This window comes from Platalea leucorodia (assembly GCF_965183815.1).
Source record: "Platalea leucorodia genome assembly, chromosome: 4".
In the NCBI taxonomy this organism is placed as follows: Eukaryota; Metazoa; Chordata; class Aves; order Pelecaniformes; family Threskiornithidae; genus Platalea; species Platalea leucorodia.
The window spans coordinates 513547-537467 of record NC_138826.1 but is presented as its reverse complement, the minus strand read 5'-3'; the positions used below and the strand labels follow the sequence as shown (position 1 = coordinate 537467).

At 42.5% G+C, this 23921-nt stretch overlaps 1 protein-coding gene across 1 annotated transcript in view; it reads left to right on the top strand.

The window, feature by feature from the left end:
• INPP5A (inositol polyphosphate-5-phosphatase A) overlaps positions 1–23921 on the top strand; it is a 253168-nt gene that overhangs the window by 214877 nt on the left and 14370 nt on the right. The window contains exon 12 of the mRNA XM_082311162.1: positions 12158–12231. Coding sequence (XP_082167288.1) covers positions 12158–12231 — 74 coding nt within the window. The remainder of the gene's footprint in view (positions 1–12157; positions 12232–23921) is intronic.

Sequence of the window (23921 nt, the reverse complement as noted above, 5' to 3'; positions counted from 1 at the left end):
CCATGATCACTAAAAACAAACTACCTATCTAAAAGGATAAATGTCTCTGTGCCAAATTCAACCCAAAAAATCCATCGCATCCTTCATCAACCGCCGGTCTTGTACCAGCCTGACAGAAATTTAATTCAAGCTGGCTCCTGAAAATAATTATTGTATTTTAAGAGTAGTAATCATTGGTCGGGACATGATTGAATGTGTCCATGCCTATTGACTTTTTCTATGATTTATAGCTTTGTTTAGTCGATATTCCCATCGAAATTGTATAATTAATTATAAGTGGGGCTGTCAGGTCTGCAGGATGGAGTGCCCTGATGAGTATTTGGGAAGATTAAATTTTCCTTAGCTGTACCAATGCAAGGCTTGGGAATTTTCACAGCGCTATGGCTGTTGGATAAAGATGTTTTCTGTGTGTTTAGCAACTGCTTTAGCTCAAAATCCATTGATTTTTCTGAGGGTATTTTTTTTTATCAGTGTGGTGTCTCTTCAGTAACATTGGAATGTGTACAGATGTGACAAGACCTGACAAATATTTATTATCAACAGGCTACTTTATCATTGTCCATACACAGTTATTCCTTCTTTTTTACATTGTAATCAACAAAAAGAATCTTAAGATATATTTATAAAAATGAGTATTTTTTAATGAAAAATCTGTTATAGATACAAATGATCTGTTCAACAGAAATTCAGTTTGAAATGCATACAGTAATCTGTCAGGTCTAATTTTTCCAGACTAATCTGTAGTTTATCCAGACTTATCTGTAGCTTATGCCAAAGTTAGCTTAGCAATTACCTCTATCTATTACCTCAAAATGCAGTGACCATTCTGTATCATTTTATTCCAGAAAGGAACACCCAGATTTATCCAGTTGTGTAGTGATAGAAAAAAGAGAAAACCTATTTGAAAAGAGCTGTAGCAATAATGCGAAACTGTCTTACCAGTAATTCGTATGTTCTGAATTGAACACCAAAGTTACAGTCCATCAGATGGAGCAGGGTGTAACTCCCCTAACTACAACACAACTACCGTGTCTGGCTGCTATGGGGAAGGGGTTACAGAGCGGCAATGAGAAAGGTGGGACAAGAGGAGGTACAACATGTAGAGTTTCACCTTAGCGTCAGGCAGATTCCAGTTTAAGTTGTTGCTTTTGAGTTAGAAAAAGCTTAACACCTCTGGCCTTGATAGCAGGCTATAGCCGCGCTGCGCTGTACAGCACCGCTGTGTCCTCCTGCTCCGGAGACTTGCCCGTGAACAGCGGGCAAGGAACAAATGAGGCTTCTCTCATCTGACCTGGTTGCTCGCACCCTTCAAGAGGCAGCAGCCCCCGCTGGGATGCGCGACCCTCCCGGCCACCGGCTCCTCCCAAAGCGCACGAGGAGCCCCCGCGCACGGGGGGCTCGGGGAGCGCCCAGGCCTCCGCGTGGGCTTCCCCAGTGGGTCTGCAGCGCTCCCGCTCCTCCTGACCTTACGCTAACTCACCAGTACATCACTCGCGCAAAACTTGGTCATAGCTTTGGATTTGCCAGCTCTCAAGTGATAAAAATGAGCATGCCGGTGCTTTCAGGAGAGTAGCAGTGTGCAGGGAGTTCTTGACAAGTCTACACTTTTACCATCTTTTTTTTCAAATTCCTTAACCATTTATGATAAATCAGGCTAGAAGTGTTTTTTTCAAAATATCTTGTGTTTGGGAGTTCCCTGTTAATTTCAAAACAATCAAAAGAACAGCAAGCCAGGGATAATTATTTAATGAAAAAATTATAATCAAGTTATTGATTTGTACAAAAGAACCACAAGCTAAGTGCTATTTCTTCAGTAGTCAGTTAAATAAATATATAGTAAGAATGTAAAAACTCTTAATGACTGCAGAGGAATGATTTAATCATTAGGAATCATTTATAATCTTTAACCACAATCGGAAATGAGAAATGGTCCATAGATTCCTATCTTTCATATGAACCGTACTAAAGAATCAATCCAGATAGAAACTAATGTACTGCCCTTAAGATTTTGACCACAACTGTGTAATAAAAGTAATCAGTGAATTAATTGTCTTAAGAGTTGAACCTGATGTTATTCCTACTGAAATCATCATCTGTTTTGCCCGTTGATGTTCATGGGAAGCGGCGACTAATGGCAGAGCTGTGCTTCCACCGGTCGCCCCTGCTGACGGAGCGCGCTGCCGCTCCCCGGCCCCTGCTGCTGGGAGGTGGAAGAGGTCAGGCCCAGGCTGCCCGCCGCGCGGTGCCTCGGGGTCACCAGATGGTTCCGAGGACACTGCCGGTGTCACCAGCGTTCATTCCAAAACGGAGTCGAGATAGTTACTCAGCAAAGCCCAATGATCTCCAGCCTAGGTATTCATGACATGGAAGTGGGTCTGTTTCTCTCTTTAATGGTTATTGTAATGGAAAAAAATAAGCAAAGAGCTTCACGTTGCTGTCAGTGGGCCTTCAGCAGTCCTCTTGCCGCAGAGAGCCAACAGCAAACTTCTAGGGAGAGCACAGTCTTACTCAATTTCTATGTTTTGAACTGTGAAATCAGCCTTGGAGGGTCGATTCCCTTTGTTCTGTGTGTCTGTTTAGCTTCAACTGATATGGTATGAGAAGAAAATTACGATGTGCTGTAAAAATGGATTGAGTTATAAAGGTCTTGTTCTCCCTATGGCAAGTAATGATTTAAAGTGATCTGTTATCATGCTGATTAACTTAGAGGTGTTATTACAAACACTTCAGGCAAACACACTTTTAAACTATGAATAATTTATTTGTGTTTTTTTTTAATATTCCCAGGAAATCCTGAAATTATATGCAAATTGAGAAGAAAGGTTTAGTCCATGAGGGACCTTTATTAAGCTTTTTGTGAGAATATGTGTGCTCGTGAAGGTTAAGGATCTGGCACCACTGAAAATGTATTAATCAACAGACAAGATATAGCACAATGCACTCTTCCCAATGGCCTTGGCTCTGACCCTTTTAAAGATAATGGGAATACTGTCCACTAAGAACTAGATTAGGACGATCAAGTGCATTTCATCAGGGTTTGACTTGAACCGTGATCCCAGAGGTGAAAAGGCAGAGGTTTATCCACTGAGCCAACCAGCCCCTGTCCAGATAAAATCTTGAATATGATGTATAAGGGCAAATTAGGATAGAGGAAGGAAATTGATTGCTTAGGACCATTGTTACCTAGGACTGGTCATAAGGAAATCCTATGCATCCTGAACCTGCCTCTTTTCTTTAAGGTGGTCATCTGAGGTGCCTGATTTTCATAAAGTACTAGTAGGAAAATGGCTTCGTGCTCTATTCCTTTACTCAGAAACAGTATTTCCATGCTTGGAATTGCATTTCCTTGAGTTAGTGGTTAGTTGATATACCATTGGATAAACTGCCAAAGGACTAATGACAGAGATAGGAAATATTATCAATAAATTGTTCTCACTAGCAAACGTAAGTGTAAAGCCAGATTGCAAGCAGAAGTCAATCCAGATGTGCTGGGTTAGCTATTTACTGCCAGCTTCAAGTTCCAAATAAATGAATTATTCTGGTGTAGAATTTGCCCATGTCACAAAGTTACAAATATTATTTCATGACCTTTTGTCCCCCCTGTCATGTTCTACACACCTATTGTAAGTCCTAAGGCTAATTCAGGTGTACTGTGCTATATTTATTTTTTAGGCATTGGTCGTTGTTTTAGTCCAAAGAGGAGGTCCAACAGCTATATCTGCACTCCGTAATCCAGCCTGTAGTCAGTATGATCTGCTAACAAGCTCTGGCCTAGGGGCACCCTTTTTAACCCATGCAAGAGGATATCCAGAGGAGCAATGTTTGCACCTGTATCCCAGTCCTTAGGAGGTTATAGATCTCACCATCATCCCTTACAGTTAATATTTGTGCATACACAACAGCACTCTACCTAGGCTTCTACATCTTGCCTGAAGCCTACGGCAATCCAAATAAAGACAGAAAGGTGCTTAACTTCTTTTCACCAAATCTCTGCAGTAGCCCAATCCTTTTGCGTTCTCCAGGTACCCCTCATAACCTCACAGATGGATGCCTGCATGCACATAGGTGTGCACACGCATACAGACTATCAAATCATGATTTTGACGTAAAACGTGATACTTCAGGACGCTTTCATACAAGAAGTACAGCTAGAGATGAGAGTGGGGTACGCAGTTGCAAGGATGCAGAGACATGGGTTCTGGTCCCTGGTCTTAGGACTGTTTGTGTAGTTTACATTATATAGGTATTGAACGAAAAACAGTATAGGAAGCAAAGGCTGGAATCCAGATATCTCCTCTGATCCCAAGAGTGGCCCCCAGCATCTCTCACTGCCCGGCTGCTTGCGGGTGTCCGTGTGCCCAAGGCCGGGCTGAGCTTGAGGTGCACCCTGCCTCGCCTTCCCTTCCCGGGCAGCTCCAGAGAAGCAGGGGTATGAGTCTGAATCCCCGCTGGGAAGCACACACCTCAGATTTTAGGTGTCTGGAAGTTTTACGTGACCTTTCAAGATGCCCGATTGTATGTGGGGGGGACGAGGTGGGTGACCGGAGCTCCCCAAACGCCCTCCCGGAGTGGGACGCCTGGTGTTCGGGTGCCTCTGGGGTCCTGCCCGTTCCCCAGAAAACTCAAGTCAGCGAAGCCTGCCTTGCTTACGGGCAGTTTCAGCTCACAGTGGGAGTTTGGCCCGAGTAAGAAACAGGCATCATAATCTATCTTCAAGAAAGTTCAATTTTTTTAGCACTCTACATATTTTTATGCTTTTGTCAAACTGCAGCTCACAGACTGACAGTTTGACAGGACTATGCATGCTGGTTTTAACTCCCTAATGGTACAAATTCATGTTATGTTTCACAGTAACAGACATGCAAAGTTTAATGAAATAATCCACTGAATCTGTTACATTTGCAAGCAGGATATTCCTAATTAAAATATTTTGGTTGAAGTTAGCATCCACTCAGTTGTTCTTGCCATTTTGAATGAGCTATTTTACAAGCTGTTGTGCACAGTTTATGAATTAGTTACAATAATGTTAAAGTGTCTATTCCTGTAAAGTTTTCAAAAAGGCAATTTGCATGAATGCAGTTTTGCAGAATCAATTTTTTTAAATCAAGGCAAGCACAGGAATCCCAGGGGAGGGAGTGGCAAAATCCACTTCTTACCCTCAGAAGCAGGAAGCCTGCACGCAGCCTGTGACCCGCTGGTGAAGGCACGGAGAACTGGCGCTCGTCAAGGGGTCCTTGTTGCTTTCGCGTTGTATTGATGGACTAGAGAGCAAATAACGTTCGTTGGAGAAATGAGGCTGGAGCATAGGATGACGGGAGCCGTAGTCTCTGTGTTGGAAAGCTGCGAGCAGCGGTGCCACATTTCAGATGCTTCGGGCTCTTCGTTGGGCGCTGTGAAGCAGGAGGATGGGACGCGATTTGCTTCTGCAGCGCAGCGTTTCGGCAAGGAGCCCTTGGGATGTGAAAGGCGCTTTTGTTGTCAGCAGAATGTTAATGCGGGTAACTGCTGCTGCATGAGTGAGAGTCTGTACTTAACCCGATTCAGTGCTTTTAACTTCTTAACTAACTATTTTATTCTTTACACGTATTTAAGTTTAGTCTCCTTATTGAGAACTAATTACCTGAGTAGTACAACAGGATTCTGATTTTTTTTTTTTTTTTCAAGTAACAAACATCCCAGGATATCTTATCCCGGGATAAGATCTGGATTCCCTGCTGCATGTTGCAGATCAGAAGGGTGACTGAGCCCTGGGGAGCTGCCGGCAGGGTGTTTAACTTTCAGCATGTCCACACTAGTTGTTGCAGCTTGAAGTCCACAGACTTGAATTGAAAGGGTCCCCACAGGGCAGTTAGGAAAACCAAGATTATGTAAAATCCGAGCATGTGAAATGTCTAAAAGGGCTACAGCCTCCACTGGAAAAATGTAAAGGGTACATAATTGGAAAAGTTTGAAAGCACTGTTTTACCCAAATGAGTGTTCAGGTGTGTGTGTATTACAGGACCAACAGACATCACAGGGCACTAAGCATCTTTCAGAATGAGAAATACAGCAGCACGTGAACTCTGGGAAGTGTTTGTGTTAGACCCTGATGCTAGCTGAAAGCCCTGAGTCCCGAGCACGTTCTTGCGCAGCGCGCTGGGCGCTCACCCTGCCCTACCCATCCCTGACCACGTCACCGCCTTGGAAAGTCAGTGCCCCTTTCCTGCGCCTGGTGCCACCGTGCTCTGTCTCCCCTGGGAGAGAGCCCTGTGGTGCCTTGTGGTCCTCGGGGCTCGGGCTGGGCAGCTGCAGCCATCTCCGCCTCTGCCCGGGCCCTGCAGCGCAGGCCAGCCTCGGGAGGGGTGAGGAGGATGAGGAAGGTGGGATCGTGAGAAATCAGGCAAGGAGACAGAAAAGGGAGCTCTAACGAGAGACTGCCAATAGTCGTCTCCAGTAATTACTCTAGTGATCAACAGATACCAAGGGCAAGTGTGGGTCTTTCTAGACATTTTAAGCAATTTAAATATTTCTATAGCAGAAATATTATTTTTAAATGCATTTTCCAGAGCAGTTTTCTGAAACAGTTGGAATACTTATTAGAAAATGTTCATGTCCTTTAAAGCATTGGAATGTCTCCTGAGAGAGGGAGGCATATTGTCAAAAGAAGAACAAACCTGCATTTTCCTGAGGGAGCTTCCACTGAAATCAAAGGTTTTCTGAATTAGTACAGGCGCAGGGAGCCTTCAGTGCTGACAGCCTTACACTGCCTGTGTCTAACTCTTCTGATGCTGAGAACAGTGTATCTGGTGCGGTTTCTCTGTGTGCCATATAGCCACATTTATGTAGGAGTTTATGATTTGGCAACGCTGCCATTCAGGATGTATAGACAAATTCTCAGACATATGCAGAAATATAATAATATACAAAAGCAGTGTAAGTGGTACATTTATATTCAATAATTTTGGCTTTTTTCTGTGAAACATGATTTTAATGAATGGCTTTACGAGAGAAAGAAAATTAAGATTCAAAGTATATAGTAATGGATCATTTTACAAAGTCTTAGCTAGCGAAAACAGTAGCTTTAAAATAAGGCCAGAGCAGAGTTGTGCGTGACATTTTCATGGATAAGTGGGAGGATCCGCATTCCACAGACCTTTATTTGAAGTCAGTAGACAGCTGAATCAGTTTCTAAATATTTTTCTTTGACTGGAAAGCTGGATAAAATCACTGTATTTCCAAAGTCTCTTGAAAAAAATAAGTGTGCTATACAAGACTGGCAAAGGAGGTTACAGTGACCAGTGTCCACATATTTTAATTCTCTAAGGTCATTTCTGTATGCTCATCTCCTCTTTTTGGTCTGAAACTTCATTTCCCTTTCACAGCTGTGAATTCTCTGGTGGGCCCTGCAGATGGATGTGATAAATGCTGCTAATATCACCTTCTGATCTACCAATGCTCTGACTTTGGTCTGTAGGTCTTGATGAGTAATTGCCGTTGTTCTACTCCAATGACTGAATTAAGTTGCCCTGTTTTAAAGGGTTCATATGTGTGTGATTTTAGCCAAGGTGGCCCATTGCAGCATACCGATGGACGCTGACCTTTTAAGAGTGCCTCATCGCTTTAAACTGAAGCGAGCAAAGTTACCTTGATTTCTACAACTGGCTAAGCTCTATTATAATCCTTTGATTACTGTCAAGCTACATCATATCGAAATTTAGTATTAGAGATAATTGTTATCTTTGGCCAAAGCACCCACTGCTTAACCATATAGGGCCCCGTGAGCTATAGGGACAGGGAGCTGCAGCCATACTCCAGCCCCTGGCGAGGGAGCTCGCTGCCGTCGCCGTCGGAAGGACTGCACAGTACCGCGGCCGGCCGGCCAGCCCGACTCGGTTTTTTTCGTACCTGAGTGGCACGCGGGTTCTGCAGACAGTGCCTGCGCAGGACCGCGTGCCCCGGTATCGTGCATTGCCTCCTCCCTCGCCCTCGTACGTAAGTGCCCCGGTACCTCACAGTGCTGACAAGAAAACGGGAGGGAAAAACGAAACTCTCTTCAGCAGCTTTTACAGGTGACACAGTTGCCTGGAAAAACAACCGTTCTGGTAATTCCCTTAGGAGGTGGTGGGCACTGCGGCTGATACAGGCAACAGCCCTAAACGCTTTCAATTCTACTCAAATTAAATGGGGAATATCCTTTACTGCAAATGCAGTCATTCTTTAATTCTGTGCAGAGAACTTCATTGGTATCAAGCCAATTCCTGTTCAGGTCAATGGGAGCTTGAGTATACAGACTAATTGAAGCATTTGGCTCATGAAGTTTGCTAAATGGAAATATGTAACTTCAGACTGCAAAATCCTGTCACTAAATTTAACCTGTTTTTTAAAATCATACTCTGCCCTGTGAGTTTTTTCTCACAGTCACAGGCCAGTGGATGCGTGCTGCGTGCCTTCTTATGTATGCTGCATGGCTCTGTTCCCCGAGGCGTGTTGTCTCTGTGTCTCCCGGGGTATTAGCTAACTATAGATACATTAGTCACGTGTATGGATGGTATTTTAATTTGGAAGATGTTAATCAAACGTTCATGTTGGGCTGGTCACTGGACATTGTAGGGCAAGTATCTTGACATAATATCAGCAACTCAATGGTTACAGCAAGATAAAACATAGGCCCTGCGTCATCCTTGCTATCATTTTGGTATAAATACATTGGTGAAATTGAGTTGGAGGAAAAAACAGTCTTCTGAACTGCCTGTGACATATAGTTCTGCAATTAACTTCCAGCCACAGCATTTTAAAATCTCTGTGTAATTGCTCAAATTACCCCAGCACATCATGTAACACCTTAAAGATTTGGTTCTTAAGGATGATCTTATAATGAGTAAATTAAATAGAACAATATATTGATTTTGAGCTTTGAACTTAATTTCTTTGACATTTTTAAGGCATTTAGAGTGACAGACATACTCATGTTTACTGTTACAGCAATGAGATGATTCCCAATGCTGTTCAGTGTACAATACGGCAATAAGTGAGCAGTTTGTGCTGAAAATTGCCATGAATAGAGTATGTTCCGGGTGGGTTCTTTTTTAAGTACAGTGTTATATGCTTTAAAATAAAGACATTACCCTGTGAGATTCTGACTGCTCCTCAGTATCATCTGGCCTATATTAATTTTCATTCATTTTCTGTAGTGCGAAGGAGCTCCAGACCCCCATGTACCTGTCATAAAGCAAATACAGGTAAACGATGCCCGTGTCAGGTCCCGTTCCTTCTCTTGCTAAGTTGCATTGAGGGAAAGTGACATTTCTACTGTTTGTGACAAGACCTAGTGAACGCCTTCGTTTTTCACCAGTAATCTTCCATTTTGAGATTACAGGCTTAAATGAGAACCCAAGTGCTTTTAATACTGAAAAAAGTAATAGTTAAAACATACTCTTCTACTGAAAACTTAAGTGGCGTTTTCTCAAAGTGCACAGTTCAAGTTTTCATCATTTCTCCCCCTCATCTCCCCCACTGTCTGCAGTGCTACCAGGTAAATACAGAAAAGCTGCTAGGGGGATTCACACTGCGCAGTCCTGAACACACAAATAACTTGTCGTTGCACTTCCTAAGAACGAGCAGATGTCTGTTTGCGCAGCTTGTCGACACACGGGAACAGAAGGTTACAGATACTGTAACACGGTCACCTGATACCTAGGAAAAAACAAATAATTTGTTTAAAATAAAATAATTATTTAAAATACAGCATGAAATAAAAGTTTGTGCAAATAATCCAGTGACAATATTTAACTGTTTTACATGTGAGGATGAATCATCTACAATGAGCATTCCCTGAATATTTCTTCTAGGCACCTAGTTGGGCTTTGACATCCAGCTGGGTCATCATGAGGTTCTGGCTTTGTCATTTCAGGTTAAAGATGTCTCTCTACCTGGGGAAACTTGGGGAACTGATAGAGAGCACAGCACACAATGCAGTCTTGTTCCTACTATCTGTCCTCTCAGTCACCAGTGTCAGCATCTGCATAGCACAGACACAACCAAACAAGCAACTGCAGCAAATAAACACATCGGACACTTCTTCGGATAATAACGCGCGTCCGAACGCTTAGTCCTCTAAACCCTGGCCTTCGTTTAGTTTGGAAATATCATCATAGCAAGAACAATTTGAACGTATAAAATTTTGAAAGTGTGAATTGGTGTGAGAGGACAATGCATCTATTTAACATCGGCAGCCCTTGGAATGCCCATGAGTAATTTATACCATTGTGTTCTGTGGGGCGTTGTTCTTTTATTCAGTCCTTGCAGTTTTCACACTTCAGAAATAGCCCTCTTTCTCCTGATGCTTCCACTTTCCTGCTCTGATCTGTTTACTTGGCAACAGTAGGAAAAATGTATTTGCACTGTATTAATAGACATAGATTTCAAAGAAGAGTTTTAACTGGGGATGGGAGATCTTTTTCCTATGCTAGATTCACACTGGGCAGATAATATCTTTAAGGTGGAGACATGTGGAGCGGGAAAGAGATGGTAAGATTCGTTTTCATAGCCCGTTTGTATGTGTGTATGGTGACTACACACCTATCTGTACGTACTTAAATACAGGATCACAGTCTGGAACCATGCACAATTAACCATTTTTTCCTGAAGTATGTTGAGATTGCTTCACTAAGAATAGTGGCTGAACCATCCCAACATTTTTAGGATTGAGCATATTATTAGATACATACCGTAAGTTCCCACACAGATGTTTATAAATATTTATCCAAACACCTTGGATACTCAGGCTTTTGATCAGACGTTAAAACATGTACAAATTACCTGCAGTTATTTGTATTGCAAAGTCTTTTCCAGCATACCATCACAGAATTTGGTGTCAGATGCACTAAAATAGGGAAAGCTGCCCGTTATTTGGCATCTTCATGTAAAAGTACGGACGTACAGCAACATGGCAACTAGAAACTGAAGAAAGCCGGGTGGGCCTTAGAGAGGCAGCTAATCAGCAGTGCAGGTGGTTCAGGTAGCTGCTTTTCACACAGATAATTAATGTGTACAAGTAGCTGCTAATTGCACATTTCAGGAATGATTTATGAGGTGGCAGAGGGGAAAGAGGGACACAATCTAATTTCTTTGGGAACCTCTGCCATTCATACAATGGTATCAGCACAGCTGTGAGATGGGACATGATTAATGAACAGCGGGCAAACACGCTGCCAGCGGAGGGACGGGGTACTGTTTGGATGACACGCTTGTCAAAACAGAAAGTGGCACTTAGAGCGACGGCCAGTAACAGTGCAGATTATGAGCTTTTTGTCTTTTAACTCGCTAATTCACTCGGACGTCAGGCTTAACACCAGCCACGGCTCTGAAATAAGGTCGTTTATGTCCATCAGAACAATTATTGGTTTAATGTGGGCGATTATCATTGACTTGTTATGAGCGGGTTTGTGTTTATGAATAAAAGGCCGCAGATATTTATTTTCTCCGTAGAGGTCCGGGGGAAAACAAATTTGGCAAAGACTAATATTTATACAGGACATTAAATCTAGACTTATGAACATCTCTGTTAAATATCTGCTTCTAGTGCTATATCTTGGCTGCTGCCTGGGAACACATTTTACCTATTGTCACGTATCCCTCTTTCTGCTATCTGACGTGCACCACCCAAAATAGGCGTGCAAAACCACTGCTTGTCTTTGCTTAGGAAGAGTGATGTGCACATCCTTGTGTTTATTGTACCGTCTTATCTGAGCTAAAGATAATACGAAGTAATATGATACTTTTTGCTGGCATTTGTGTGGGCTGATTAGCATATCAGTTTGCTGTACTTTTTTAATGCTAGTCTGGTTTATCTTTGAAAAGATTGCTAATAAAATTTGAAAAAAATTAGGCATCTTGAAATAGTAAGTGTACATATAGGTCACTGCTGTAATGAGCCAGTGTTACGTGTTTCACTGAGATGAAAAGGAATGTTTTGAACACTTTTCTCAATGAACTGTTTGTTTATGTATCAAAACAGTACTGAGTGTTTTACGCTGTGTTTTAAAAACTGTTATATGAGGGATATACCTCAAGCTGTGTAATCAAAGTCTCTGTTTATTTCCTTTTATATAATGTAGTATTTTTAGATTGCTTCCATTCAACACTAAAGAGTGAACTCATGTATTTCTGTCTTTTATAGCTTTTAGAATTTGACAGAGAGCTGTCAGTCTTTAAAGACAGACTGTATGAACTGGACATCTCATTTCCTCCCAGGTAAGATTCATATATAATCCATGTATTTAACTACCTAGCTAAAACATAATTGTTGCTAGCACTGTAGGTAAACTGTGAGTGCTCCCATCCATATTGTAGAAATGATAATGATCTTTGTTGCTTTCGTAAATGTTTAGTCTTCCCACATCCCCTTCATCACTACAGAAGAGTGACAGTGCAGTCCGCGTGCCAGCAGAGCTCTGTAGCTCATTGTTCGGGTTCAGCGGGTCCTGTCTTTTATAGCTGCTCTTAAAATAGACCTGACACGATTGTGTGCTGAGAGATGCGTAGCTACTTTTAAGGACTGGACCCAGGTAACCTGTTCAGATACTTTATTGCGGCCATAAAGGCAGTCTTTGCCTGGAGCTGTTGAAAACTGACTTAGCAGGGGCACTCGCGAGGCACGGACTGGAAGTGGGGGTGCCAAGCCTGGTGCCGTTGGCAAGGGGGGTCCAAGAGGAGCATCGGGAAAGAGGACGGGAACTTGGATTCTGCTTCTTCAGTTTCAGTAAACACATTATGTAACTGCTAAGGCTGTTAGAATAATTTGGCTTTTTTAATACACATGCATGATTTTAATCAGCTCTATCCCTTAGCCGAATTTTAGCCGTGAATAGACAAGTATTGCATATACAAAACCAAGATTTTTGCAAATGGCAGTCCTGTTCAGGAGGAATCTATGGAAAATTTGGTACGGTTTTAAACATGTATGGCCCCTTTCCAAGAATGAAGAAGTCAAATCTCACAGTTGCTTTTAAGGGAAAGAAATACTGCATTCACAAAGAAAGCTAAAGTTCAGGAAATCATAAATAAAAACATACTTTTTATATGCTTTTTTTTTAATAGGTACAATATTCTTAAATATTGCTATTTTGTCCTTTATGGACAGATAGAAAAGTATGATGTTTTGGCATACACTAAGAAAAATTTGGAAAGCTTGCCTTTTTGTTATCATAATCTCATTATTTCTCACCAGCCAGCTGCGATACTGATTATATTGATCCCTTGGGACAATGGAAGTATGCATGGAGAGGTTACCGCTGCTCTAAATTGTTCTTATTGATTGAGTATGATAACAGAAGACCAGCAGTGTGTACATCTCTGAGTGTATTTCATTAGTTGTGTACCTGGTCAGGGTAAAAGGAGGTGAGGGGAAATAGATACGAATTTTTTACCAGAAATACCCTTCTACTTGATCTTATCAACATTAGTGCTTTCAGGCAGAACAAGGTTTGGCAAAAATACGTTGTTGCATGAATGGTTTGCAGATTCTTCAGACCTTTCCGTCAGTACGGTTTGGTGTCATTCTGCTCTCAAGCAAAGATCAGGAATTTGGTGTGAGTAGTCTTTGTATCTAAGTTGTACTTTTGATCTGTCTGTGAAATGATGTGAACATCTGGCCAAGGTCTAAACCCTTGAAAAATTTCTTTTCACAAATACGTCCAAATCTTAGTAGAGATTTCTGTTATTATTTTAGTGGTTAAGTTTCTTGCAAATTACAGCTAGACTGGATACAACCCAGGATTGTAGCTACCAAGGGCCATGCCCTGTGAGGTTGTGGGCAAGTAATAAATGTGCCTTCCTCTCCTTTACATCCCATTGGAGCAAGTAGCGGTGGGAAACCTCCGTGAATGAAATACAGGTGGAACAAAAGCCAGAACCAAAACTCTACAGGAGCCACCCGGTAGCCGTGCAGGGAAGGGCGTAGCTAGGACTCAGAAGAGTGAAGCCTCGGGCCAGCACCGGCTTTTCAGGCAAGGAGACCAAGACTTGCAGAAGCAGCCAGAAGAGGAAAGCTCTAGCAAGTTAGCTGATGAGAGACTGGGACAATGAGACAAGGCTGCGGAGGAGGGAGGACTGGGCAAGGATGATCTGGAGTACTGGAGGAGAGTGGTGAGAACTAGAGGAAGAGTGATACGGCCGCAGGACACTGCCCGTGGGATGTGACAGCGCGTTGGTCTTGCCCTTCCCAGGTGAAAACGGGTAGCTGGGAGAAGGATTTTCTGTGTCCCTTCCTAGCACTGGTCCACAGAGAGAGAGATAGACTGCTGCTGTCAGAAGTCAGGTGCTGGAGTTCCTAGGAGTCCCTGTCAGGCTGAGGTGATGCCACTTCTCCTTGAGGTACGGCCAGGATGGAGCTTGAAAGTGGTGTAATGTAAGACTGTATAAAGAGATAAAGACGCCTTGGGGGGAAATGGAAGGCGTTTGGCGAAAGAGTTAGAAGTTAAACTGGGAGTAAATAGGAGGGCTTGTGAGAGCTGTGGCTGAGAACTGCTGACATTGCTGTAAAACCAGCAGCAAGCTTCGGGGGGGTGGATGGGCAGGACCATACGAACAGGAGCAAGAGGAGGTAAATTAAGGGTTAGTCAACTGCATTTGTGCTCTCTGCTGCTTCAGTATCTGAATACTTAGACACAGAGCGTTAACATCCAAATTATGTATTTCGATACCATTAACATTTTAAGCTATTGTATCTACTGTATGACTCTATTATTGTCTGGAACAAAAATATTAAATAAAGTGCTACACCGGAGATGAACCCCTGGTAAAAAAAATGCAAAACCAGGTGAAAATGTTCCATCCCAGAAATCCCTGTGGACGAAACACAGATTTTGACTTTGTCTAATTGATGTAATGAGTGAAATGAAAGGAATACCCTGTAATATGAGCTAAGCATCATCTCTCCCTTCCCCTGCCCACCTGCTTGCAGAGTTGGCTAGGAAACTGCAGGAGCAGCTCTCTGAGGCCGTAGCGCTGTCATCAAGGAGGGCAGTCACCAACTTTTGATGGCAACTTATCCCCTGCCAGCTCCTTCTTTCTCAGCTTTATTACTTGTTTTTGTTTCCTTGCAAAACCGAAGCCAAATCTAGCTCATAACCTTTGTTTGTTTTGTACACACCACCAATATTAGAGATGAAATACTTCATTAAGTACAATTTTGGCTTGCAAAGTTAAAGTCGAGGCAGCGGAGCCCGAGCTGTCATTGACCTGCATTACCAGATGCGATGGACTCGCCTCCTGCGTTCAGTCCCCTCGCTCCCCCAGAAGAAGGGGCTGTCCTGCACTCGCTCTCTGCCTGACGCCTGCCGTGGGCGTTTCGGCATGGCTCTGCAGGAGGCGGCACCTCGTCCCCAGAGCTGCCGATGAGTCCTGCCTGGGGCAGCAGCCAGCAGTCACATTACTCTTGCTTCTGTTGTCTTTCAAATAAGAAAAACCAAGATCCTGACCACTTCATGCCATCAAAGATCCCATAACATTTTTGCCAGAGCGTAGATGTCTAGACAGATGTTCTGGCCGCAGTCCCAGTAATTGGATTCCACCTCCCCAAACGCCCTGTTACTTTAGTTGAATTTGGTGGTATTCTTCACTTCCCGCCCCAAACCGCTGTGCAGCGTGCTGGTGCCCTGCCGATTGCTGCTGCACTGCAGCGCTAAGGGACGCTGAACTCAGCAGTTGTCTACAGACCGCAGCTCTTTAACTCGTCCAGATGCTTGCAAAAAATGATGTGCACTTCCAGTGTTGAAGCAGACACTTCTGAGCAGGGACTCTGTCCAGATCTTGGGAAATGGCCGTAAAGGGTCGTTTCCAGCTTCGCCCATCCGCCTCTCTGTTCCCACTCAGTTCCCAGCTTTGGGGCTTTGTGAACAGTCTGGGGAGTGGGAAGGGGGTGCAGTGTAACGTGGCAAAGCCTTCCTTGGCCTCCAAAGGCCTGCAGAGAGCCGGCCCTGGGGCTGCTGTTCTCACCTACGTTGAAGGGAAGCGGTGAAGGGGATAAACATGCAGCTTTCCCTGCTACTTGCACTGTTTCCTTCTTATAACTAAGTAATAGAAATAATAATAAATAGTAATAAATGTTTATATACTGAAAGCTGGCAGTTCCTTTGTGGCATGGAAGAGATGCTAACACTGAGTTTATATAACACAAAATTTCTTTGAACTTAAGCAGAGAATATTGATAAAATATGAGAACTGAATAGGAGAACATTGCTAAAAATACAAGATGTAAACCCAACAAGCTAAACTCATGCATATGCAAAGAGTAAATTTGCTTTACATTAGGGTGCTTTTTTTCACCCATCCCTCCTCGTGTTCTGGGTCATACGGCAAAGGAACCCCGCTTTCCATTCTGTAGTCCTTGCACCGGCACCAAGCTCAGTAAGAAGCCTTGCCCAAGTGAAGCACTGCAGAACTGGAGTCACGGTTGTTAGAGTTACTGCAGGTCACTGTCCTGTTTTTCTTCGTGAAACGAAGCACATTGATTTTCCTGGAAGAAATAATATGATTTCTTTTTCTTTGTATTGAAATAATGACCACAATGTGCTATTAACGGCAAAACCAGGTATTTTGAAGAGGCAAAAAGCAGTGGTTTTAATGTTGAACTTAGAACCTTTCCACTCATGCAAGAAAGAAATGAAAAATATGGCCTAAATGTCTTGGTTTCACTTCCTAGTAGTTTTTCCTCCATTTTTCCCTCATTTTTTTCTTTTCTTCCAGAAAAAAGAAACTGTAGCTTATCATGACTTAGCTGCTTTTATATACTATTTGTAAATACGAGCTTAATATATAACCTATTCATCATATATCCAGTCATACTAGATTCTGTATTTTTAACCAAAGGAGGATATGATCAGTCCTGTATATTTAGGAAACTACTTCTTTAAGCTTCTTGGTATTCTTAGCTGGAAAGTGTATGGTGCATCCGTTTGTTCTGCAAATGCATCAAACAAAGCCTTTTTCACTGGAGGGAGAGAGAGAAAGCTGTAGTCGCTTTTTGTGTCAGGCTTATGGGCTTAATTAGTGAGCATTTGAATTTAGAAGGAAGGTGTAAGCAATTGTAATGATAGCCTTAAAGTAGTATTTCAGAATTTGTTTTATACATGATATTTTAATTATGGTCCATTGATTCAGTCTATGAATTACTCTACTTCTGTTCTTGATCCATGGTGTTAACAGTCTTACATCATGGGATGCTGGCCAACAATTGAAGACAGAGTATCTCAGTTAAAATGGTACTGAATACATTTAGTTCTACATTTCACATCTCTCAAGAAATGAAAGATCAATTAGGACAGTTTTCTCTTTCTTTCATTTGCTTCATCATTTGTGCACGCAATTAATTGCCCAATTTGCACACAGAGTTCTACAAATCAATAGGACAGTTGCATTCCTGTCTTACTTGTAAATTTATCCCTCAAAAAGCATGCTTGAGATTCAGTGTACTCTTGAGATAAATGGAAAAGGTCACATCCCTTTGAGTTGCAGCAGACTAAATTACTTATAAATTCATTTTTTAACAGTATAAACTGTTTATTCTCTGGACTTTATCATGAGATCTTATTGATGCACTACCATAGCTGGCCTGGGGTTGAAAGCTTTACTCCTTGGAGTAGGTGGTATTTTTGTGGTTAACTTCAGCGGGGCCAAAATTTCACCCTGAGCAGTTTTCTTGGTTTGTTTTCACGCCACTCCTAGAGCGGCATTACATCGTGATGCAGATACCTCCGGTATAAATACAGATAGGTCGAAACGTGCTGCCCTGTCGCTTACCCCGTGTTACCCTGCTTCCCTGTGTAACGCCAAGCGCAGCGTGGGATCCTAGCCCTGACCTCCCAGCCCGTGCTGGCTGGGGACCCGGCATGTCCACTGCTGGACAACCAGCTCCAGTTCTTCATAAGAGGGCTTTGCTTTGAATGAAAACCACTGGGTTTGTGGCATAAAAATAAGCAAAGTCCTAATTAAAGTAATAAGCAAGAAAACAGTCCCTTTTCATGGCACCAGGGTTACAGTGAATGCATGGGAGAGAACGCCTTTCTTCGAGAGGAAAGCCCTGAGTTAAGCTGGCACTGACCAGCGCTGTCCTCGAGAACCGCGGGCAGTGAACCCGGTCCTGAATCCTCAGCCCTTAGTCCCCGTTCCTGCTTATTTCAGCAGCACCAGCCCACATCTGTGCACTGTACAGGTCTCCTCTTCAGGACTGTGAAAACTTGCTCATGTACAGCGGGTGACCAGAATTGTTTCTCTCTAGTAGTATTTTACTCAGTTATGACTGCACAAGTATTTCAGAATTTAATTTTAAATTTGAGTCTGTGGTTACAAAAAATGAGGGTAAACATATTGCTGTTCTAGAAAGTACTTGGAAGTTTTGGTGTCCTCAAAGTGCTTATGTACTGAAGAGTACGGACTGAGAAAACAGTCACATCTGATTCTTGCATATTCCCAGTTTTCATTGAAAATTATGAAAGTTCTTCTGTTGTAATAATCTGAATAGAGAGGATGTTTTTGTACGTTTGTGTTTTAATTGTTTCCTATTCATATATCTGCATCTTTTACAATTAATTCTCTGTCCCTTCTCCTTAATTTCAAATGAAGCCATGACAGTCATGTAGGCATATATTTTTATACTGGTAAGAATTTTTTTTAAAGGAAATCGCTATACTTTTCTCTTTAGACAAACCTTCTTATAAGCCAGTTGTTGTCCAAAATTTTCATACTCCGTTTTAAAAGTTGTAATACCTTCTCGTAAAGCACCGTAAGTTCTGCACAACACGACGTCACGATGCCGTGCTGTTTACTGGTTCCAGTTTGGAGAAACAGCCGGTGCCTGAGCTCGGCAGTTCGGCGCAGGCTGCCAGCAGCTGAACAAGCGGCACTCTGGTGCCTTGTGCTGGGCCATCGAGAACGCAATACAAGCTGTAAATGCCTCTCGCTTGTGCTCAAGCAGCTATCGGTCGGGCCGGGCGTGACAAGCCGGGGCACTGCTCACCCCCGTGATGAATTTGGCTTTCCCGTGCTAGCGGTAGCCCTGGAGCCGGCGAGGGGTGAGGCTGCCCCGGGGCCGTGCTCCCGGTCCCGCCGGGCAGGGGCCGAGGGGCTTGCTCAGGTGCGGCACAGGACGCGCCTTGGGTCGCGAATGACGAGACAACAGTGTGCTTGGTTCTGGGGGAAAAGAACTGCTAAATTGCCTTAATATGTTGATAAAAATCTCCCATATTCGTAAATGTTTGGGAAACTGGCCTTCCGGGAGACTTTGCAGGAGCGATAAGGAAGAGTTACCGCTCTTGCTGTCTAGGATTTAGGGAGAATAATAACGGAAAGATTAGTAAGTGAGAAAAACAAAACAAAAGACATTTTTAATGTCCTTTCTCATAAAATACACCATTGAGAGTATGAAAAAATGCAAATTGTCTGTTATAAAAAAACCTCAGGATTCTTCTTATCTTTTTATTTAGGGACCTAAAATTCTTAAGTTGTCAGACTTTCTTGTTTCCAGTTTTTCATTACACATTTACACATAGCATTTCAATATAAGTAGTAATAGAAACGTTGACTTCTTGAGTAATTTTCTAACTATAAAATGCCATAATGAAATGATGACATGTTGGAATATTTCTCTGTTCTTTGTTCTTCTTCGCTGTATTTATAGTTGTCCATTTCATTAGGCTCCTCAAAATTCATGCACGGTGTGCTTTTCTGTAGTTCGTTACCTTCTCTTTTCAGTTGTTGTAAACTACATTCACCAGTCAGTGAGAGCACTTAACTCTTATCGCTTGTTAGAGAAGACATCTCGGGAATTATTATTCACAAGTCTTGGCAAAAAATGAGGTCTTTGTATATTTCCAGCTGCTGTATCATGCTTTTTAATACCAGCTTTTAAAAACTTAACTTTATATAAACCTCTTCTTATTTTCTTTCTAGTCCCTGTGCTAATGGTTCCTAAAAGTAAAATTTTGATGTTGTAATAAGTATCAAATAAAAAGTTACTTTTTAATTCTGTAGAGAGTGGAGACCATGTACTGGGTCCAGAATACTTCAAAATAATTTTAAAACTACTGCCTTCTTGCTTGTCTCTAAGCAATAGTGCAGATAATGCCGTAAAGAAATGGAAATACCAGAGGCCTCTTTCCCTGCATGGCTCTGTTTGCCAAGTCTAGACAGCCATGGAGAAAAGAAGAACATTGCTGTACAGCTGTCGTTTCACCATTTGGTGTTTAAAAGAGAACTGAAACGAAGCTGATGGCCTCCATACCAGGTTAATGCAAATCTTCCATGCTTTTTGATCCTTTGAGTGAGGATCCACCTTTGTTTAAAGCCTCTGTTGGAAGGTGTGTGAAGTTGACTACCCATTGTGAAAGGCTGCATAAAAACACAGCGAAGCTAAATTCATATAACCTTATAGTCCTGGCTTGAATTACTAAAAGCCAGGACAGTCAATTCGATATTTAGAAAAGCTATTTTTCAAGGCTTTTTAAGTTTATAATGACCATTAAAATTTATTGCGGGTTGAAACTTGACATGAGAGGTTTCAAAACAAGAAGTAAAATGCTTGCTTTCCCTTTGGCTCGCAGCAAGATTTCAGAAGAAAAGCACCCTGTCAGGCTGTTGCAGGAGTATTTTCCTACCTGTATAGCATACCTACGTTGGGCTATTCATTTTGAATACAGCAGGCACTAGGTCAAAAAGACAAAGTACAAAAGTAGAGGATGCTGTCACCCCATGGCCAGCCATCCACCTGTAAGTGGAGGAGCAGAGATGAGTTCTGCTCTCAGGGTTGCCTCTGCATTTCACACACACAATCACTGGACAAAATATGAAAAACAATTCTAGGAGTGGAGACCAGAGCCTTGGCATGGTTGATAAGATGGCAGGTGAATGAGGATTTTCAGAATTACCACTTTGGCCTTAGGTGGGTATAAATTAAATTGAAGTTCTTTGGTTTTATCTAGCCATTAATTTGACTTTATTTCTGCCCTTTTGAAACAGCAGCTCACTTTTAAGTTTTTGAACTATTAAGCAATATGCAAATGGCATTTGTTGGATTTTACATAAATACGTGAATATTTTTAATCACACGTTCATTTTGGTAGGTATAGATCATAATTATAATAATAGTTCTATGAGAATTTATAGTTATAGTGTATTATAGTTATAAATTGAATCTGTAGCTATAAATGGAATGGTATTAAGGCAACACAGTAAATTCGTGTTAATGTATACGCAAGTGGGTTTCTGCAAGGTCTTGGTAGACTCTGTGTTAATGAATGTTAGCTTCAGGACTCTTCCCAGTCAACTTTGTATGTGGGAAGGATTCCAAAGCCACTTCCGAACTCTCCTACCAGCCACATCTAAAAATAACATTTCTGCAGGCATACTTACGGAACTCAAAACAAAACTATTGTTCTTCTCCAGTGCAAAACTGTAATTTAGTTTAAGACCATATGTCTGCTTGATGTAATGTGAATTCTTCGTCCTGCCCTGCGTGACCATCCTGCTGCGGCGCGGAGGGGGTGGTGGTCAGGCGGTCACCCCTCAAAAACATTCAGAACAAAGCCTTGACTGAGCACAGCACTTACAGCATCTGCTTAATTTGCAAGGCTGTCAGTTCTGTCCTCTCCGTTCAGCAGGGCACTTAATATCGAGGCATTTTTCTAAACTCCTTTTCAATTCTGAGTTCCTTTTAATTCTTTACATACGTGCTTAAGTTGTATCAGCTTGCCGTCCGGTATAGCCCGTGCATCGCGGAGAAGCGTGCTAGCGATGCAGTGAATGAACTTCTGAGGAAAAAAGTCTTAGCCTGCTAGCTGTCGACCTGTCCGTGCTGGAGGCGTTCTGCCCCAGGTCAGCAGCTCCTGCCCACGGGGGGCCCCAGCACATTCTTGCGCTTCACAGTCAGATCGCCAGAAACCTGCCAAGGGAGAGGTGTCTGCAGAAAATGCAACCATCTCTCCCAGTCCGCAGGGAAAACAGTCGGAGTTGGTCGTTCCTCTCCCCAGTCAAGAGGTTAGCCTCTTCAAAGCCCACCCCTTTCCTCATTTGTCTTCCCTTGGGCTGAGAACAGAAGTAACAAACCGTGCTGCCCTCAGTAACAGCAAATCCTTCCTCAGTCCTCCTGAAATCTGCCAAAAGCCAAGGCAGGCTGGAAGAGGCATCACAGCTTAATAAGAAATCACAGGCTGCATTACACGTCTGCTATCTTTCCACAGAATATAAAGACCCCTTCTAACGGAGTATTTTTCAGACATTATTCACCCATTCCTATACTCCTATATTTTGAGGCCTTTTACTTTATATAGTGAATATTCATGTTTTCATCTCATTACCCTTTGTAAGCTAATGTAGCCCATAGCAACCTCAGCCACTGGAGACTAAATACAATTCAGAATTCTAAACTCTGTAAGCTCTGTCAGTCACGGGCTGAACAGCCTGGCCGTGAGCAAACAGCAAGCCCAGTGTGAGGCTGGAAAAGAGGTTGTGGTAGTCAGCAATCATTGCAAAAGGCGGTAGGTGTGAAAAAAGAAGTAACGACATTGTGGTCAGTCAATATACAGGTGGGCAATTGTTACCTTTATCACTGCTCTCCATTAATTATTATAATTATTCTTGTAGCTGTTGTATAGCAAAGATAGGAGCTGACTTTAGCAAGAGTTCACACCCACCTACAAGGTTTGCTTTCAGATAAGTCTGCATGCACAGTAATCTCATGTATTAATCATTCTCTTAAAGTGACCTGTTCTTGTTTGGTGTTGCATTAGGCTGTCATGTAATTTACTGGCTGGACATATGTTTGTGTCTTAGATATCCTCTGTGTGATATTTTTCTCAAGCAGACCCTTTGCATTGGCAGTATCTTGGCTTTGACACCTCTCACCGGGAGACAGGTTGAATCTCATTTACTCTTGGAAGAGTGTTTCTCCTTTGGAATTCTCTCTGGCTCTGGTCCCTTATTCTGCCAGAATCCTGTTTAGTCTATAATCTGTTTCTTCTCTACCTTTGTGTTTTGTCCCATGACCTTTTTTTATTCTGGTAGGTTGCACAATGATACATATATTTTTTCTGGTCTAATTTGCACTAGAGAGTGAGACAGTCTGCTCTGCATGAAGCAAAGCCATTTGCAAACGCCCTGGCTTGTTCCTTCCCTTCTGCAGAGACCGTCCAGAGAAGAACAGCTCTGCCCTTTGCACCCAGGCCTGTGGGTGCCCTTGTACGTATCCCAGTAGTCGCCCTCGGGTGCAAAACGGGAAGACAAGATGATGGTTTAGATTTCGACAGGCTGCCCTTACTTCCCAGTGTCCTCACCAATTGCCCTGCACGTTTTCAGAGTACAGAAATCATCTGCTGCCAGCACTGGCGCAGCACTCGTGAAGCAAACGGGATTCCCATTTCTCAGAACATTACCTCAGTAACGCTCCTGGGTCCTGTTGTCTCACAAAAGGTGGAGATAGGCACTCGAATAGATTAAAAATTGTTAAAGCCCTCGATTATTGTTATGCTTGCTTTATCAGTTACTTTTATAACACATGATTTTTCTGCCAATTAAGAAGTATTTTCTACCAAATAGAAATACTTCATACTCATTCATGCACTGTAAAACACCTTCCAGGTATCAGTGAGGTATCTTAAATCGCCAGTGGATCCCTCAGCCCCTGAGGAACAAATTCCCACAGGACATTGTGTAGTTGTCCAGGTTCTTCCAGCATCTAAGGCTGGAGCACAGAAACAGCTTCCCAGCTGGAAGCAGAAAAGACAGCTGTCATTTCCCCCAAAACAATTAGAATTTCATCATTAAAATCGTTTTCAGACAGCTCTTGTCTCCATTTCTCTCCTTAGATTAAACCAGTACAGCTCTCACCATCATTCTCAATTAATTTCCAAATTAAAATAGGGTATTTCTTTAATTTGGGAGGAACCGGACAG